The sequence below is a fragment of the Melospiza georgiana genome, chromosome 23, assembly GCF_028018845.1.
Source record: "Melospiza georgiana isolate bMelGeo1 chromosome 23, bMelGeo1.pri, whole genome shotgun sequence".
Lineage (NCBI taxonomy): Eukaryota > Metazoa > Chordata > Aves > Passeriformes > Passerellidae > Melospiza > Melospiza georgiana.
Window position 1 is genome coordinate 6,801,960 of NC_080452.1, and position 19,529 is coordinate 6,821,488.

A 19,529-nucleotide genomic window follows, 5' to 3' on the forward strand; every position below is an offset into this window, starting at 1 on the left:
GTGTCTGTCAGCTCTCCGTAGAACAATCCTCATGCCTTTTCCCTTCCCCTTTCTGGGGCTGTCAGCTCTCCCCAGAACAATCCTGGTGCCCTTTTCCCTCCCATTTCTGCTCTCTGGTCCTGTCAGTGCTCTCTAGAACAATTCTGGTGCCTTTTCCCCAACCTTCCTCTGATTTCTGTGTCTGAAAGCTCTCCCCAGAACAATCCTGGTGCCTTTTTCCCATCCCTCCTCTGCTCTCTGGATTTGTCAGTGCTCCCCAGAACAATCCTGGTTCCTTTTTCCCCCAACTCTTTCTGCTTTCTGGGGCTATCAGCTCTCCCCAGAACAATCCTGGTGCCTTTTTCCCCCTCCCTTTCTGCTCTCTGGCCTTATCAGTGCTCTCTAGAACAATCCTGGTGCCTTTTCCCCAACCTTCCTCTGATTTCTGTGTCTGTCAGCTCTCCCTAGAACAATCCTGCTGCCTTTTCCCCCTCCCCTTTCTGCTCCCTGGGGCTCTCTCGGATAATTCTGGTTTCTGTCCCCCCCCCAGGTGTGCACCAGCTGTGAGGACAATGCCAGTGCTGTGGGATTCTGTGTGGAGTGTGGGGAGTGGCTGTGCAAGACCTGCATCGAGGCTCACCAGCGAGTAAAGTTCACCAAGGACCACATGATCAGGAAAAAAGAGGATGTGTCCTCAGGTGGGTGTTGGGTGTCACTTTGTCCTGCCTGCTCCAAAAGCCTTTTCTCTTTTTATGTTAAAAAAAAAAAAAAAAAAAGGAGGAGGATGATGTAACAACCAGCTCTGTGTGTTTCCTTTCCCCCAGGATTTGGGAAAAGCGCAGTAAAAATTACCAGTGCAAAATTAGAAGCTGTAAAAATAGAGGAAGAATTGAATTTATAAGAGTGATACTTTGTGCATTTGGAAAGGATTTAGATCCACTCTTAATAGTCTTGCTAGATTAGTAGAATTCTAGAGTAGTAAATTAGTAGAATTAGATTGTTTAGTAGAACAAATAACTAAATGGAGGGGTTGAAATATGGAGAACTGTGGCATATTAAAAATCTTATCCATTCCAAATCTTGTCCAAGGAAATTAAATTACCCATTTTGTTGTATTTTATTATGAGAAGCAATTATAGTTCTCTCTGTAGAAATGTATATATAAGTTTACATAGTTATATAATTTATATAGTTAAATAGTTATAACTATATATTTTATATCGTTACATAGTTATATAGTTTATAAAGTTATATGGTTATATAATTTATATGGTTATATAATTTATATAGTCAGTTATAACTATATATTTTATATAGTTACATAGTTATAGTTATATAGTTTATAAAGTTATATAGACATATAATTTATATAGTTACATTATTTATATAGTTATACAATTTATATAGTTAAATAGTTATAACTGTGTATTTTATATAGTTATAGTCATTTAGTTTATATAGTTATAACTATATATTTTATATAGTTACCTTCAATATATTCTGGTACTTTGTACTGATATTACTGAGTAAATGTAGAATTGGAATCTGTTTTAGGTTTAATCTCTCAGTGAGCAAAATTGAATATGTGAAGTGTATGTAGGGTTTGTTCAGGTGTGCAGCCTTATTAGAAGTAAATTCTTGAGCTGTTGTTTGATCATGTATCATTTGTAGCCTATTGAGGTAATGTGGAAAATCATCTCACAACAGGTCCAGCCTATCTGGATTTTATCATTTGTGGCCTGTTGAGGTCATGTGGAAAATGTTCTCCAAACAGGTCCAGGGTATCTGGATTTTAGATTAGAAAATTCCGTTTGTACATGGGTTAAAAGTTCTGATTTAAAGATTTGTAGGTTCTCCACAATCTGGATGTGTCTGAAAATGATAACATTGAGGAAGAGAGATCTCAACACTTTGCTCTCTTCATTTAAATCCATTTAAAATTAATTAAGATCTCCATAATTGTTTTATTGTATCCTTTCAAAGGAACAAACACTACTTTTCTTTCTAGAAATTGTTTAATAGTTAAAAAGTTTACTGTTGAGCTTAGTTCCTTTAGACAGGGATTTTATTTCATTTGCTCTATCAAATAAACCTCATTTTGGAGAGGCTTCTCTTTATGTCTTAATGAACATTTTTAATAAGAAATATTATCCATTTAAGATTCAATGTATTAAGCCTCACAGATGAGAAACCCTTAAATTCAATCAAATTATAAGGCCCAAGAAAGAATTACTGATGTTTTTACAAGGAATGCTAAATTGTGACTTTAAATGTGATATTACAGCTCAGCTTTCCCTTTGATACCTGCTGGGAAGGGGCTGAAAAGTGACTTCCAAAACCAGAAAGTTTATAAAGTTTATATAAATATAAAATAATAATATATATAAATATTATAATATAATACTATTATATTTATATACTACTATAATTCTATAATATTGTAATAATATCAATATTATAATTATAATATACACTATATATTTATATTTAAATATAAATTATTTAAATTATAAAATAGAAAATATTTTATATTTTAAATATAAAGTTTATAAACTAAAGTTTATAAAATAAACTTTCCATCAGAAATTGTATTTATTGTGATTGTGGGGAAGGGCTGGTCATTGGTTTTTTTTCTTCTTAGACTCAAAGATGTGCCCTGGAGACTTTTAAATTTCTCTCAGTGAGTGGCAGCTGTAGGTTCATCAGCTCTTTCTTTACAAATAACTTGCATGATATAACCAGCTTCAGAAACATTGCAGAGTGAGGGAAATTCATTTAAACCCTACCTGCTGTACCTTCCAAAGGCTGCTTTCCTCTTTGCTAAGCTCAAAACATCCTCAGAACACTATACAGAATTTTTAGTAAACCCAGAGTTATTTTTTTGCCATTATTTGTTATCTGGGGGTTTAGGTAACTTTTAACACAGGCAACATTTGCTTTGCAGCTCCCACTTCAGTTGTGTTTGATTAAATGAGGTGTTTGAAGGGATAAGCTGGAAAATCCATGAGGTAAAAAGGGTTTTAAAAAACCTTAAAAAAAGGTTAAAAAGGTTTAAAAGGTTTGAGCCATCCTTCAGTGTGTCAGAGGTGAAATTATATGGAATTAAATCTTTATAAAGATGAAATGAAATCTTTATAAACACATGTACACTGTGCTGGTGTACATGTGTTTATAAAGATTGTGTGCAGCCTTTTGGGTGCTCATGAGAAAAGATGAATAAATAAATAAAGCAAAATGAATCAGTAAAGAAAGAAAACAGCTCTAAACCACTGGCACTGTAAATCCCAGAGTTATGGAGGTTGGGAAAGAGCTCTGAGCTCATCAAATCCAACCCCTGACCTGAAGTTCTCACAGTAACCTCAGCCTGAGAACACATCTGGAGGTGCCTTTGCGAGTTCTTGGTTGTTGCTGGAAGTTAGTTGGGTTGTTTTGCTCTTCAGATTGTCTCAATTTTATCTTAAAATGCACAAATGGTTTATTTTTGAAAACAGAAGCCGTGGGAGCATCTGGTCAACGTCCTGTTTTCTGCCCTGTCCACAAACAAGAGCAGTTAAAACTTTTCTGTGAAACCTGTGACAGGCTGACATGCAGAGACTGTCAGTTACTGGAGCACAAAGAACACAGGTACAGATATACAAATATTGTAAATATTTCTGAACTCCTGTGCTGTGCTGTCTCAGAGGGTGAAGTGACATTGATGGGAGCTGCTTGTGTTGGAAATTCTGCTGCATTTACTCCTGGTTGGACTGAAGCCATCCCTTGCAGAGAATTGTATTTTTTGTGAGGAATGATGAATCTGATTCTGTGTTCTTAGAAGGCTAATTTATTATTTTGTGATCTGTATTATATTAAAGAATACTATACTAAAGAATACAGAAAGATACAGACAAAAGGCTAAAAAAGATAATAATGAAAAATTTGTGATTCCTTCCAGAGTCCCAACATAGCTTGACCATAATTGGCCAATAAATCAAAACAATTCACATGAAACCAATCAAACAAGCACCTGTTGGTAAACAATGTCCAAACCACATTCCAAAGGAGAAGCAAATCAGATAATTATTGTTTTCATTTTTCTCTGAGGCTTCTCAGCTTCCCAGGAGAAGAAATCCTGGGCAAAGAGATTTTTCAAAAAATGTGATGGTGACAGAGAACCTGTGTGGAGTGATGGAAACTTGAGCTTTGTCAAGTCCCCTAAGATGAGATTTAAGCCAAGATGGGCTGAGGAGGTTTGCTGTGATTCAGGTGTTCATTTGCCTGGCAGTTCCCAGTGCAATCTCTGTGGCCAGGACTTGATTGGAAATTCCTGCAGCCCTGAACACCTGGTGCTGTAAAAGAAGCAAAAGTGATAGAGTGAGTCATGGCTGAGGTAATGAATTTTCTGAAAGGGCATTTTTGGTTGTGCAACAGTCTTTAGGGGAATTTTGTAAAGGAAAGTCTAAATTTTGCCTTTTATTTTCGTGTATTCTTCTGGTGCAGAGGGGCAAAATGGTTTGGGTTTAGTTGGTTAAAAGTTGCCTCATTCCAGGTAAAAGGAAATGCTGGGTTTGCCTCTGCTGGAAAAGGAGTTGGAATCCCTTTAAGACACATTCCATCTTCTGCTCTTTAGCAGCTTTGTCATGTAGTTGTTTGAATGTTTGAACAAATATTTTGCAGTGTTACAATAGAGAATCTGGGGATAATTCATATTTATCAACCACTGCACCACTGCTTTTCCTTACCTCTTCTCTCTAAAGGTGTAATACTGAATCTAGTGTTCTGCTTTTCTTTTTTCCTGTTTTTCTCAGAATAGTGATTATTATCAGACTGCTATAGCAGCCTGTGGAAAACTTTTACTTTGAAATAATAATGATAATAATAACAATTATTATTATTTAATAATAATAAAAACTTTTACTTTGAAATAACAGTAATTATTATTATATTAACACCCTCAAAATATTTACTTTGAAATAACATTATTATTATATATTATTATTATTATTATTACTATTACTATTACTATTATTCCCTCAAATATTCCTGCTCTCTTCTTTCATAGATTTGATCATAAATATCCTGGGTGACTCCCTTGTCACAAGGGTGCTCTCCTGGGATATTTTCACTAACTTGGTCCAGTTGGTTTCTTTGCATCTGTTCTGTGCATGTTGCTGATGGATTAACAGCTGGATCTTGTCCTACTTACCTGTGCTCTTCCAGAAGGAGAATTTGTCTTTATTAATGTGCTTTTTTTTTACAGAATATTCTTTCCATATGGTTCTGAGTTGCAGGTGTGAATTACAGATGATTAAGGCACTGCTTTGTCTGCCTGAAGTGCAGCTGAGATTTTGTGGAGAATCATGCCAAATGGGAAAAAAAAATTGATTTTAATCCCCTGTTTTCTTCTTACCTGAAATCCTCATAGTTTACCCCAAAGGAGGATGAATCACAATTTCAGTACCTCCAGTTCAGAGGGCCAGTTCAGAATCTCAGTTTTAGAATTCCAGAATGGTTTGGGGTTGGAAGGACCTTAAAGATCATCCAGTTCCACCCTGTCAGGGCAGGGATTGCTGGGGATTCTGTAGAAAGCTGACAATAATTTCAGCAGCCTGATGCTGTGAGATTCCTTAATTTGGGTATTCCCAGTCCACACACTTGGGAAGCTGGAAGTGCAGTACTGAAAAAAAGAAAAGGATTTTTGGCTGTAGCAAGAGCCACAGCAAAAATTTAGCAGTACAAGCTACATGTAGATTTTTCACTTCTCCTTCAAGTGGAAATATAATTTTGAACTTAATGAAAATAATTTCATAAAATCAGCAGCTCCCAAACATTTCAAGTTTTTCTCTTTGGGCTTTAGGAATGCTATTTTTTTGTATTGGAGTATCTAAAATCTTGTGCTGCTGTCTGTCTGTCTGTAAGAACTTTAGCCTGTTTAGAAAAAGCAAAATTCCACCACTGAGAATGAAGAATCTCAACTCTTGGAGTTCAGATTTGTCTGTTGCTGTACAAACTGAATTAATTAAGGAGTAGAGTTGTTTTTGTTGTGAATTACATTCTTTGTCTGAGTCCCTGTTATCATGCTTGTGAGTCATTTAAATAAAAAAACTGTGAGTTTGCTGACAATCCAGACAATCTTTTCCTTTGGATTGTAATGTTCCACACTGTGACAGAAGACAGCACTAATTTCTTCTTCATTTTCTTTGGAAGTTGCTGTAAATTGTTTCTAATGCACCTTATAGAATGCTTCATTAATTGCAGCAATTTTCTGCCAATTTGAATATTGGCAAAACATTGCCAAGGTGTTCTGGGACATTAAATTTTCCCTATTGTTAACAAATTACATTGCACAAGCAGGAGGTTTATTTATTGCCAAGACAAAACTTAGCAAGTTAGGAATCCTGGATTTTGAGCAGTTGATCAGGAATTCATGGAGCTGCTTTAATCTTAATTCCCCTTGGCCATTTTCAGCAGAGGCATTGTGTTTCTGTGGCATTTTTATTGCAATATTTTAGGAAAAGGCAGCAAATTTTGTTATTTTCCCTCAGTGTTGGTACTTACCTCTTTTCAGATGAAGTAATGGAAAGTACTTTTGATAGCAGCTGTTCAGCTGAAGAGCTTGGAAAGGAAAATTCTTCACTTGGAAGCAGCAGAGGTGGAAAAAACTTGAAGTTTATTTAATAGGGAAATTTCCTTCAGATTAAACTAATGCAGTCAAACATGAGCTGAAAAACTGGGGAATTTGGGATAATTTAGGGGATTGGTTTTGGTATCCTTTAATTGTGTTTAAGCTTTTGGTGCATTTTCCTCATCAAAAAAAGGAGGCACTGCATCCCTGTGTGGTTGGAATTGATAATTTCCCACAGAGATTCAATCTCCTGGCCAGTACCAAAGGACTTTTTTCAACATTTTGCACACTGATCAGAATATTCAGAGTCTGATTTTTTTTAGTGTTTTCTTTCTCTGTGGTTTTTATTTTTTTCTCACTCATATTTTTTTCCAAATTTCATGGCTTTGCACCTGACTTTCAGCCCTCTGTCCCTTGGTAATCAGTTTTTTCTCTTGCTCTTGAAAAGGTACCAGTTCCTGGAAGAAGCTTTTCAGAACCAGAAGGGTGCAATTGAGAACCTCTTGGCCAAACTTCTTGAGAAGAAGAATTATGTAAATTTTGCAGCTGCCCAAGTTCAAAATAGGTGAGTTCCCCAAAATAATCAGCTGTTACGTTGGTTTTTAATGAGACACAGCAAAATGAATGGTGGGACTGGATTAACACACTGAACTTAATTCTGTATCTTAATTGCTTTTCATAATTTTTATGAACAAGACTCTGCATCTCTTGGAAGTTCTTACAAGAAATAAATGTTAAAGATTGTGTTTTTTGTGATGACTTTGAATAGAACCAAAGGTGTGACACATTCATTACACTTTGGGGGTGGGGGAGAAAAAGATGAATAAAAAAGACAAGAAAACCCATCCTATAATTTCTTTGGAGTTAGCTTTAGGTGACAGAATTGTTGAAATAATAAAATATTTATATGTGTTATAGTTAGGCCTCTGATAACTGTGTGACAAGTTGAAATATTAAAATATTTTAATATTCAATATTTTAAATATATTTTAATATTCAATACTAAAATTTTCAACTGTGACAGTTGAAATATTAAAATATTTTTATGTTTCACAGAAAGGCCTCTGATAACTCTGTAACAAGTTGAAATATTAAAATATTTTTATTCTTCAACTGTAACAGTTGGAATATTAAAATATCTTTATATTTCATAGTAAGACCTCTGTGTAACAAGTTGAAATATTAAAATATTTTTATGTTTCATAGTAAGGCCCCTGATATCTGTGTAACAAGTTGAAATATTAAAATATTTTTATGTTTCTTAGTAAGGCCCCTGATATCTGTGTAACAAGTTGAAATATTAAAATATTTTTATTCTTCAACTGTAACAGTTGGAATATTAAATTATTTTTATGTTTCATAGTAAGACCTCTGTGTAACAAGTTGAAATATTAAAATATTTTTAATATTCAACTGTAACAGTTGAAATATTAAAATACTTTTATGTTTCATAGTAAGGCCTCTGATATCTGTGTAACAAGTTGAAATATTAAAATAGTTTTGTTTCATAGTAAGGCCCCTGATATCTGTGTAACAAGTTGAAATATTAAAATATTTTTGTTTCTTATGAAGGCCTCTGATAACTGTGTAACAAAACCTTAGTGTGAATTTGAATAGGAAATTGTGGTTGGTTGTGGGGTTTTGATTGGGGTTTTTTTTAGGTAGCTTCAGTTCAGATTTCCAGGGTGAGCTGAAATTCAGCCTCACATTGAACCCCAGATCAGGGAATTCCACCCCGGTGCTCTGTGGTTTTCTGAGCCTCCTGCAGCTCTGAGGGCATCTGCAGAATGACACATCAGCTGGGGGTGGAAAGTACAGGGCAGCAGGAGGATGTGCACCAAGACAGAAAGAGAAGTTCTGATGTAAATTTTTAACTCCTTGTGGTGGCATCTATATTTTAAAAAAAAGGCAGTGTAAGGGATGAAGAACATAGAGCATGACCAAGGTAAATGTGTGAAGAGGGAAGCAATGAAAATTGGTATTTTATTTGCTAATTTTCCATGGAACTCTTTGAAAGGTCCCAAAACACAACACCACAGTGAAGCATGGAAATGTTGCACACTTGGAGAGACAATCACATAGGGAATAATTAGAATGAGAGCTCAAGAAATGTCACAAAACATTCTCTGATAGGAATTCCAGGCCAGGGATGGGTGATGGGATTAACACATTGTAATGGTGGGGGGGGTTTGCCCAAGAATTTGTGGCTTCAGTGAATTTCTGCAGCTGGGATTGTGTCAAGATCTCAGTTTTCTGCTGAGCCAAGTGGCTGATGCAGGTGACACAACTCATTCCACTGCTTTGCTGGTGTGTGGGACACAAAATCCATCATGCTAAAAACTTCAGGGAATGGGAAAAATGAAGGTATTACAATTTTGTTGTCAGTGTTGGCACAAAATCACCATCATCTGTGGTGGTGGAGCATGAAGGTGTTGAAGGAACAGCTCTGCTGGAATAATTGTTGGGTGCCAAAGCCAAGGGTGGATGCCATGGACTTAATGAAGGGTTGGTTGGGTGTTTTTTGGAGTTGTGTTGTCACAAAAACCACGTGTGTCCCAGGTGCCTTCGAGGGCTCTGACTCCAGCAGTGTTCATCAGCACTGAGTGTTGGTCCTGCGGCTGGGTGACATCAAATCCTTGATCTGGCAGCAAAAAAAACTCTTTAAAAAATGACAGTTTAAGCCTTCACGTTGGCTCATGGCAAAGAATTCTGCTGCAGTTGATCTTGTTAGATTAAGGCAGTGTAGGATCAAATAAATCCAGAATTTCCATGAGTTTAAGAAATTCTGTGGCCAGAGCTCAAGATGATTTGCTTGGATCTGAATAATCTGCAAATGCACTAAAACTGAGGAAAAATGGCAGTGATGAAGAGGAATAAAAATCTGACAGCCAGTAGTATTAAAGCACAAGAGAATAATCTAAACTAATATCAGGCACATCATTACTGAAATGTTTATCTCTTTATTAATTACAGGTCTGTAATAATTTGTTTTTGTTACAAGGGAGGAATTAATTTGACATTCAGGGTTGATTTCTGGTTAATATAAATGATCTTAAAAGTTTAAAGCATCAGGTATAAATTGTTCATAGTGACACAATTTGGATATAAATTTATAAATGTCCATACAGACTTATGTGGTTGTGGCTGGTTATTTCTCTGTATAAAATGTGTAAACTACAAGGACTTTCATATTATTTGTAGTAAAACAAGTTGTAAATTTGTATTTGGCAGTGAAGTGTAAAATGACTGACAATCCATTGCTTTTTTTTTTGTTGTTTTTTAGGATAAAAGAAGTAAATGAAACCAACAAAAGAGTAGAACAGGAAATCAAAGTGGCCATATTCACCCTCATCAATGAAATCAATAAAAAGGGAAAATCTCTCCTACAGCACCTTGAGGTACGCTTGAAATAAAAAGCAATGATGGTGTTGAGTTTCCAGTCCCCTATTGAGGGGAAATATTTGCAAATGGTTTGTTTGGTGTGGCTGCAGGTGTTGCAGCACTGAAACTGCCTCTGAGGGATGTGCTGGAGTTAAATTTCTTATTTCTCCTCTCATCAGAGCTCCTTCAGTTTTGTGTCTGTGCCTCATATTCAAAGTTGGGCTCATTGTACAGGAGTGGCTGAAAATTCACTTTCCATGTTCTGTTTGCCATATTTCTGTATTGTAATGCTAAGGTGTATATGATTTAATAATTCCCTCAAATAGCTTTTTAATGTTCATGTAAAAACAGAGCAGTATTTGTACATTAAGGTGTAATGCTGGTATTTAAAGTTGTATAATACAACTTTAGAGACCATGAGTTCAAGCATCCTTTCCAGATGGCATGTTTTGAATAATGACATTCTGACTTTTATTAAAATCTATGAAAATTTTGTCTGAATAGAGGAAATCCCTTGTAAGAAGTTGGTTCAGTGCATATGGCCAGCCTGCCATGAAAAATTTAAGATCAGATGAGTCACAATAAATTTTTCAACAATTATTTGGCAAGGAAATCAAATGTTCCTGGAAGAATAGAGTAACTAGATCATTACTAAAAGGAATAATGCAAAATTACATGAACTTTGGCTTTTCTTATTTACCTAGCATTAATTAAAATTTCCTTGGCACATTACCCTTTTGATCCAAAGCCTGCCAGCAGTTTGCATTTTCCTCCTACATCTAAAAGTGTCATTGTAACAAATTACTTTACCATTTACATTTTGCAGTTAATTTATTGCAGCAAAGCCTCTGTTTCTTTGCAGAATGTCACCAAGGAGAGGCAGATGAAGTTGCTCCAGCAGCAGAATGACATCACTGGGCTGTCCAGACAAGTGAAGCACGTGATGAACTTCACGAATTGGGCCATTGCCAGTGGCAGCAGCACTGCCCTGCTCTACAGCAAACGCCTGGTGAGGCCACCTGGGGCTGCCAGGGACTCGTGGCACCAGCAAGCACTGATCAGGTGTGGGGGTACCAGTTCTGGGGTTCTCTGGATCTGGATTGAAGGCATTTGAGATGGTAGTTCATGTTCAGACTCAGATATTCATTATTTTTTATCAGTAAAACAGTCTCACTGCTGGAGTAGGGCAAATTTTCATTAGAAGGCACAAAATGGCCAACAGTCTCTTGTTCAAGGTCTTTTAAGACTAAACCATCCAATTAAGAACTGACACCTGGATTATTTTCCCTTTTAACCCAGTAACTGATCCCACAGAGCCTCCAGTGCAGATTTTTCTGCCCAATTACAAAATGCCACCCAAACCCATGGAGAAGGAGGAAGAAGAAGAAACCCAGGACAACACCCTGTGCCCTCCATCTTGCTTCCATCCACCACATGCTAAAAATCCCAAAACCTCAATTTCTCATTAAGTGACACACCTACACTACTCTGTATAATCTATTTCACACTTTTGTGGATTCCAGTCTATCTTGAAGTGTAGGAAACTTTCTCCATGGATGAGGGTCAAAGTCAGAGCTCCCCTGGGCTCAGGGCACCCCAGAGCAGACAGAGAAATATTCCCTGTGTGCTGAGGGTTTCCATAATCAGGGAATAATCAGCATTGACTCCATGATTACAGAAGGCTGATCAATCACTTTATTGTACTATGTTGTACTGTATTATACTCCTCAAGAAGCTCATCCCCTTCCAGACAGTCCAGTACAGCTTTTACTTAATTGGTCAATCAATCCAAACACCATCCACTGTCCAGTTAAGAAGTTTGGTAAACAAATGTCCATGATACATTCCACATGTGTACAACAGCAGGTGCAGCAAGTGGAGATAAGAATTGTTTCTCATTCTTTTCTCAGAGCTTCCCAGGAAAATCCTGGGAGAGAGCTGTGTCTCTCTATTCAGAGGATGTGTGATTACCACATGGATCATCCAGTGCAGCCCCTGCCCTGCACAGACACCCCAAAATCCCACCCTGGGCATCCCTGGAGTGTTGTCCAAATGCTCCTGGAGTTCTGGCAGCCTTGAGGCAGTGCCCAGAACCCTCTGAGGGAGGAATCTTTCCCTAAAATCCAACCTAAACTCCCCTGGGAGCTCCAGCCCTTCCCTGGGTCCTGTCCCTGCTCACAGAGGTCAGAGCTGTCCCTTTGAGGAAGAAGCTGCAGCCCCCAGTGAGGCTCCCAGAACACAACATTGCAAAACTTAGAAATGTTACACACTTGAAGAGACAGTCACACAGGTAATAATTAAGCTGAGAGCTCAAGAAATGTCACAAAACATTCTCTGATAGGAATCCAAGTCAGGAATTCCTCAGGCTCCTCTTCTCCAGCAGAACAAAGTGCCCTCAGCCACTCCTTGTGTGACTGCACAGACCTGGCTGTGCAATTCTGTCCCAATCCCTGTGTCCAGAGAGGCAAAAAGTTCCAATATACCCAGAGTGAGGTAAGACACAAAGTCAAGTGTTGGTAACCAGCAGGATAATTCACTTTTATTGACATGAATACACCCAGTTCTGCATGTGCAAGCCCAGGGATGTGCTCACCATAACTTTCCCAGTCTGGGAATGTGTCCTGAGCCACAAACACAGAGGAGCAGGGGAATCAAATATATCCAGAGTGAGATTAAGACACAAATGAGGTCAAATGTTGGTAATCCAGAGGATACACCCAGTTCTGCCATGTGGGTCCATCATGGCACCCTATCTTCAGATCTTACAGCAGAGCCAAGCAATTGTGCAACAATTCACTCTTTACCAGAAGGGTTTAGGGAGTGTTGGTGTGCAAGGAATGGGGTCAGCTCTTTGAAGGCACCTCAGTGTTTCCCTGGACTCATCTCAATAATGTTGTGGTGTAACAGTGCTGCTCTGCAATCCTCAGAGTAAAGAAATTCTACAATGTGGGATTTTCCTGACAAATTGAGAATTTCCCAGGCTGTGTACCAAAACTTGCTGCTGCCCGTCCTTGTTGGTGTTCCGTGGCCTAAACACACACTCGTTTCTCATTCTTGGTTTCTCTGTCAGCAGCAGTGTTTCTGTTTTCTCTCAGATAACCTTCCAGCTGAGGCACATCCTGAAGGCTCGCTGTGACCCCGTCCCTGCTGCCAACGGCGCCATCCGCTTCCACTGTGACCCCACCTTCTGGGCCAAGAACGTGGTCAATCTGGGTGAGAAACCCTGCTTGTTTCATCTCTGATAGTGGGAAAGCTCCCTTGAATTGAGGATATTCATCCAACAGGAGTGAGTGCAGTGTCTCTGAATGCAGGAGGCAAAAATTCTGTTGACGATAAACTCTCATAATCCATCCAGCCCTGATTATTCTCCTTATCTGCTCTGTTCTTTCTTTTAGCAGAGCTTTCTCTAAATGGATATTGTTTTCCAGGATACAATGGATATTGTACTGGGATTGGTTCTAGGAATGGCCCTAATCACAGAGTGGTTTGGGTTGAAAAGGACCTTAAAAGTCATCTCATTGCACCCCCTGCCATGGCAGGGACACCTTCCACTGTCCCAGCTGCTCCAAGCCCTGTCCAGCCTTGGACACTTCCAGGGATGGGGCAGGCCACAGCATCTCTGGATTTCACACTGGTCCTGTGCCATTTCCACTTAGAGTTTGCAAAGTGCAGGTTTGGAATGAGAGAAGAGGGCAGAGCACAGTGACACAAAGATACCTGTTAGCACCTGCTTGTGAGCTTCTCTGTTGGATAAAAATTTCATGGAAAATCTAACAAAATACCAGTTTTTGTGTGTGCTCACTTACTCTGTGTCCACCATCCAGGTTGGGGTGTTCCTGTCTTCAGTCAAGAGTGTTTATTCTCTGGGGCAGAAAGGAAACTGCCAACCTTAATAAAAAGGGACATGCAGATTCTGCTGAGTGCACATTCACAAATTGATTTTAAAAAATCAACATTTTGCCTTTCCACATAAAAATAGGACAGGAGTTACCTGGAGAGGCAGCCTGGTCCATGACACTGGAGCCAGACAGGACTTGTTTGTAACAGTGTTTGATGTTGTGTTTGTAGAACCTGTTTGGAGTCACTCAGTGGTGGGACACTCAAATATCTCTTTTCAGGCTTTGCTTCTTTAGACATAGAAAGCTTATACTCAACGTGGTTTTTTTCTCTTTTATTTCTCATCTTGTCCATTTCTTGTGAAAGCAGAGAAGTAATTTCTGTCTGTTGTGGCTTTTAGCCTGTGCAGTTCCAGTTCTTTCACTCTTCCCTCACAGATCATATTTTTAATTTTGCTGTCTGTTCTTGTAGTATGAGTTCTCTTTTTGCTTTTATTGTGTCTGGTTATTGAAGACACAAAGAACTTAAATTTTAATTTTTTTAAGTTATATTTCATTTTTAAATTTAAATTTTTAAGCTTTCAAGCTTAAATTGCTCTGAGAAAACTGCATAGAAATTCCAGTATATTCCACATATGTCAGCCTTTGGAGGATGATGAGACCTAACTGTTGATTGCTTCTTTGGCTTTTTGTAGGTAACCTGGTCATTGAAAATAAACCAACCCCTAGTTACACTCCCAATGTAGTGGTTGGGCAAAATCCTCCAGGAACAAACCACGTCAACAAAGCTCCAGGACAAATCAACCTGGCCCAGCTTCGGCTGCAGCACATGCAGCAGCAGGTGTATGCCCAAAAGCACCAGCAGCTGCAGCAGATGAGGATGGCCCAGCCTTCCTCTGCCTCTGTGCCCAGGCAGAGCAGCCCCCAAGTCCTGCAGCAGCAGGTGAGTCCTTTGTGTGTTCTTATTTCACCTTCTTTCGCTTTATTTCACCATAGCACTGAGATTTAAAATGGCCCTGTCAGATCTAAACTTACAAAGCAATTTGTAGACTAAAATCTTCTGAGATTTGAGATATTTTAATGTGACAGCTCTTTGCTTTGCTTGATGTTGTGTTACTACTGCTGTGGAAAGAGATGGGCTTCTTTTCTCCGTGTTAAAAGCACAAATTTTAAAAAACCCAAACCCTTGCAGCCTCCCAGGTTGATCAGCATGCAGACCATGCAGAGGGGTAACATGAACTGTGGGGCTTTCCAAGCACACCAGATGAGAATGGCTCAGAATGCTGCTCGTATTCCAGGAATCCCACGCCACAATGGACCTCAGTACTCCATGATGCAACCTCACCTTCAAAGACAAGTATATCCTGTGTACATGCTTCATTGTGCCATTGTGCCAGCCTTTCATTGCAGCTGTAAATGTGTTTATCTGTCCCCCTGTAGCTCGCAGCTACACTCATTTATATGCTTCTTTTCCATGTTGCATTACTGTGCTGTGTCGGTTTTGCTGAATGGAAGGAAATTCAAACCTTAGGGGTGGAAACGAAATTAAATGAAATGTTTGTGTTGCAGTTTAGTTCTGGGAAGTAAAATGTTTCTTTTTTCACTTTTCAGCTGAAAAGAACATTCAGAGGTTTATTAGGGAATAGTGAGGAGTAGTGGAGTTCAAAGTGATGGAGTTGAGGGGTTTTGATTAAATCAGCTGCTGAAGTGGTTTTAAATTCACACCTGAAGCATTGATGCAGAGCTCTGCATGCCATTAAGAACAAAAATCCTTGACAGTGCATGTTAATGTGACTGAAATACCAAAAGTGAAACAGTTCAAGAAAAAATCAGATGTGAACTCTAAAGCTATCTTTGGAGGAAGTAACTGCTTTAAGAAAATACCACTATATACTTGGTGGGAGAAGCGCTGTGTGTTTAAAATGGAGCCACATCAGGTGTTTGTGCTGTCCAAGTGAGGAAGAGGAGCAGTTTCCCTGCCCTCAGAGCTGTGCTGGCTGTGCTTGGGTTCAGGGCAGTGGGGGCCGCGGTGGCCCCGTGCCCAGCGCGGTGTCTGTGTCTCCCCAGCACTCCAACCCTGGCCACGCCGGGCCCTTCCCGGTGGTCTCAGTGCACAACAGCACCATCAACCCCACCAGCCCCACCACGGCCACCATGGCCAGCGCCAACCGCGGCCCCACCAGCCCGTCCGTGTCGGCCATCGAGCTCATCCCGTCCGTCACCAACCCGGAGAACCTGCCCTCGCTGCCAGACATCCCCCCCATCCAGGTCAGTGCTGCTCCTCCTGCTCTGCTCTTGTGGTTGGCTGCCAGGATTTGGTCATGGAATGGTGTAAAGGTGTAGAATTCAAGCTCTTTTCATCTCTAAAATATTGCAAAAATTCTCAATCGCCAACCCGCAGAACCTGCCCTCCCTGCAGGACATCCCCCCCATCCAGGTCAGTGCTGCTCCTCCTGCTCTGCTCTTGTGGTTGGCTGCCACGATTTGGTCATGGAATGGTGTAAAGGTGTAGAATTCAAGCTCATTTCATCTCTAAAATATTGCAAAAATTCTCCATCGCCAACCTGGAGAACCTGCCCTCCCTGCAGGACATCTCCCCCATCCAGGTCAGTGCTGCTCCTCCTGCTCTGGTTTTGTGGTTGGCTGCCAGGACTTTAATAATTAATGTAATTAGCATTTAAAGGTGTAGAATCCAAAATAATTTCACCTCTAAAATAGTGCAAAAATTCTTCATTACCAACCCAGAGAACCTACCCCTCCCAGCAGGACATTTCCCCATCCAGGTCAGGGCTGCTCCTCCTTCTCTGGTTTTGTAGTTGGGTACCAGGATTTGGTCATGGAATGGTGTAAAGTTGTAGAATTCAAGCTCATTTCACCTCTAAAATATTGCAAAAGTTGTTCTTTGTCACCATCCTGGAGAGCCTGGCCTGGACATCCCCCCCCATCCAGGTCAGTGCTGCTCCTCCTCCTCTGCTTTTGTGGTTAGATGCCAGGACTTTAATAATTAATGTAATTAGCATTTAAAGGTGTAGAATCCAAAATAATTTCACCTCTAAAATAGTGCAAAAAGTTCTCCATTACCAACCCAGAGAACCTACCCCTCCCTGCAGGACCTCTCCCTCATCCAGGTCACTGCTGCTCCTCCTTCTCTGGTTTTATAGTTGGGTACCAGGATTTGGTCATGGAATGGTGTAATTAGGATTTAAAGTTGGCCAATAGTAGTTGGCCATGGAATGGTGTAATTAGCATTTAAAGTTGTAGAATTCAAACTCATTTCACCTCTAAAATAGTGCAAAAAGTTCTCCAATATTGCAAAAATTCTCCATCATCAACCTGGAGAACCTGCCCTCCCTGCAGGACATCTCCCCCATCCAGGTCAGTGCTGCTCCTCCTGCTCTGGTTTTGTGGTTAGGTACCAGGATTTGGCCATGGAATGCTGTAATTAGAATTTAAAGTTGTAGAATTATCATCTTCAGCCTTTCTCTTAGGCATGCAGCTGGTTTATCCATGTAGGGCTGACCTGCTCCACCTAGTAACCTTTAGATTAATCATTTTTTAATGTGTCCTGTAGTAAAATTTACACTTTAATTAATCCCAAATCTGTGTTCACTTCCTTTCTTCCACAAGACCATCTTGTGGGAAGATGGAATAATGAATGGTGATGTATTTTGAGTGCCCTGAATGGTGATTTATTCAGGGTTAAAGCTGCCTGGAGTTTCTCTTGGATGTTCTAGAAGGAAGCACAGAGGGGACATGTCCCATTGTCCCACAGAGAGGGGACACAGGCTGAGGTGGATTCTGAAGCTCATTTGGAGAGGTGAAAAGCACAGTTTAATGTACATGTGGAGGCAAATAAAATAAAAGTAATGTGTTTTCTGCAGGGAGGGGAGGAGGATGATAGCTTCACCCTGAGAACAGCACCTTGGCATTGAAATGTCCCTGTAAAACCCAGGAGATATTTGGTCACCATACAGGAAACAAAATAAATTTCATCCAAGATGATCTGCTGGAATATCAGCTGCAACTTTGCAACTCTTAAATGTTCAGGGCTGCAACTCTTAAATGTTCAGGCTGCAGGTCATTTTTGATGTGAGAATGGTGGGAGGAGGAATCCCATCTCAGAGCAGCCTGCAGTGCTGAGTTATAACAAATCATTACCATGCAACTTCCAGGTGCACTGAAAATGCAGAATTCTGCTGAGATACTCTTCTTTTTATACCTGTTCATGCAATAGCTGTTAGGGATTTTAGTTGGGTTTGGTGGATAGGAGGTGTTAGTCCTTCAAGCTGCTGGCACAGTCATTAAAACCCACTTGGAATGCAGTGTGTTTCAAACACATTCTTGAATTTAACACATTTAAGCAGTTACAGCAACAAAGTCCCTGTTTCCTTGGGTTTAACAAGTGCAAAAATCTGTTTGAAAAGTGAGTGGGAGATTTCCCATCATGTTAAGGAAAGACAAGATTATGGCCTCTCTTAATATCTTAATTATGGAATAACTTCTGCAGCCTCAGAAATCTGGTGTTTCATGACTAACACAGCTCCATGTGTGTGACTGACACACTGAGCAGAAAGTTTGCAGTGACCCTGTGTAAGTACAGCCCAGGATCATACTGGAAAAAAACCTCAAATTTAGGAGCTTTTGAAAAATGCTACTTGTTTGAAAGCCTGATTTCTGCACGAAACTTATAAAAATATTTGCTGATTTCCTGAATCCTTGAAGGTAGAGGGAACAATTCCAGTGATCACAGTTTAAAGGTGTGAATGAGACCTGTCTGATCCAGGTTTTTGTTTTTCCTCCTCAGCTGGAAGATGCTGGTTCCAGTAGTTTAGATAATCTGCTAAGTAGGTACATCACAGGCAGCCACCTCCCCCCACAGCCCACCAGCACCATGAATCCCTCCCCAGGACCTTCAGCTCTGTCTCCAGGGTCATCAGGTAAATCTGATGGGTTTTTCTAGTTATTCCAGAATGTGATGGCTATTTCTGCTGTTTAAGTTGAAAATAATTGCTTAGCATTTCCTGCCAGAAGGGAAGAAATGTTTTATTTCAAATTAGTTTTGCTCAGAAATAGATTCTTCCAGAAATTTAAATTTTACCTTCCCTTAGAGATGTCTTTATAGTAACAAACTGCTAGCACATGGATGCACTATTCCATATATATATAAATATATATTTATAGATATATGTGTATATTTTATATGTATTTATATGTTTATATATTTATATATATTTATATATATCCATATAGAGACACTGGCAGGGTCATTCTGAGTATAATTAATTAATGGTAGAGCTTTTCTTATGCATATGAACAAATTAAGTCACCAGTACTTAACACTGAGGTAGTTTAACATTGAAAATGTCCATTTTTATAAGTAAGAAGATTATTTCAGTCAATGGGAAGAAATCCTTCCCTGTGAGGGTGGCAAGGCCCTGGCACTGCCCAGAGCAGCTGTGGCTGCCCCTGCATCCCTGGCAGTGCCCAAGGCCAGGCTGGATGGGTTTGGAGCACCCTGGGACAGTGGAAAGTGTCCCTGCCATGTCAAGGGTGGCACTGGATGGGATTTAAGGTCTTTTCCAACCCAAACCACTCTGGGATTTGATGTTTCTCTTGGTTTTCTCTACAAGACTTGTAAGATCCTGTCAATGAATGTGGGGCTTTCTGTGTTTCTCCAAACCTGCATGCAAACCATGCAGGGGCTGCTTTTTTTGACATTATTAGTGGCT

At 39.5% G+C, this 19,529-nt stretch overlaps 1 protein-coding gene across 1 annotated transcript in view; it reads left to right on the forward strand.

Annotated features, from left to right (window-relative positions):
- Positions 1 to 19,529, forward strand: part of TRIM33 (tripartite motif containing 33) — a 49,496-nt gene that overhangs the window by 17,759 nt on the left and 12,208 nt on the right. The window contains exons 3-12 of the mRNA XM_058039704.1: positions 530 to 677; positions 3,471 to 3,603; positions 7,032 to 7,148; positions 9,867 to 9,981; positions 10,827 to 10,973; positions 13,060 to 13,177; positions 14,496 to 14,743; positions 14,993 to 15,157; positions 15,868 to 16,068; positions 18,605 to 18,737. Of these exons, the coding sequence (XP_057895687.1) occupies positions 530 to 677; positions 3,471 to 3,603; positions 7,032 to 7,148; positions 9,867 to 9,981; positions 10,827 to 10,973; positions 13,060 to 13,177; positions 14,496 to 14,743; positions 14,993 to 15,157; positions 15,868 to 16,068; positions 18,605 to 18,737 (1,525 nt within the window). The remainder of the gene's footprint in view (positions 1 to 529; positions 678 to 3,470; positions 3,604 to 7,031; positions 7,149 to 9,866; positions 9,982 to 10,826; positions 10,974 to 13,059; positions 13,178 to 14,495; positions 14,744 to 14,992; positions 15,158 to 15,867; positions 16,069 to 18,604; positions 18,738 to 19,529) is intronic.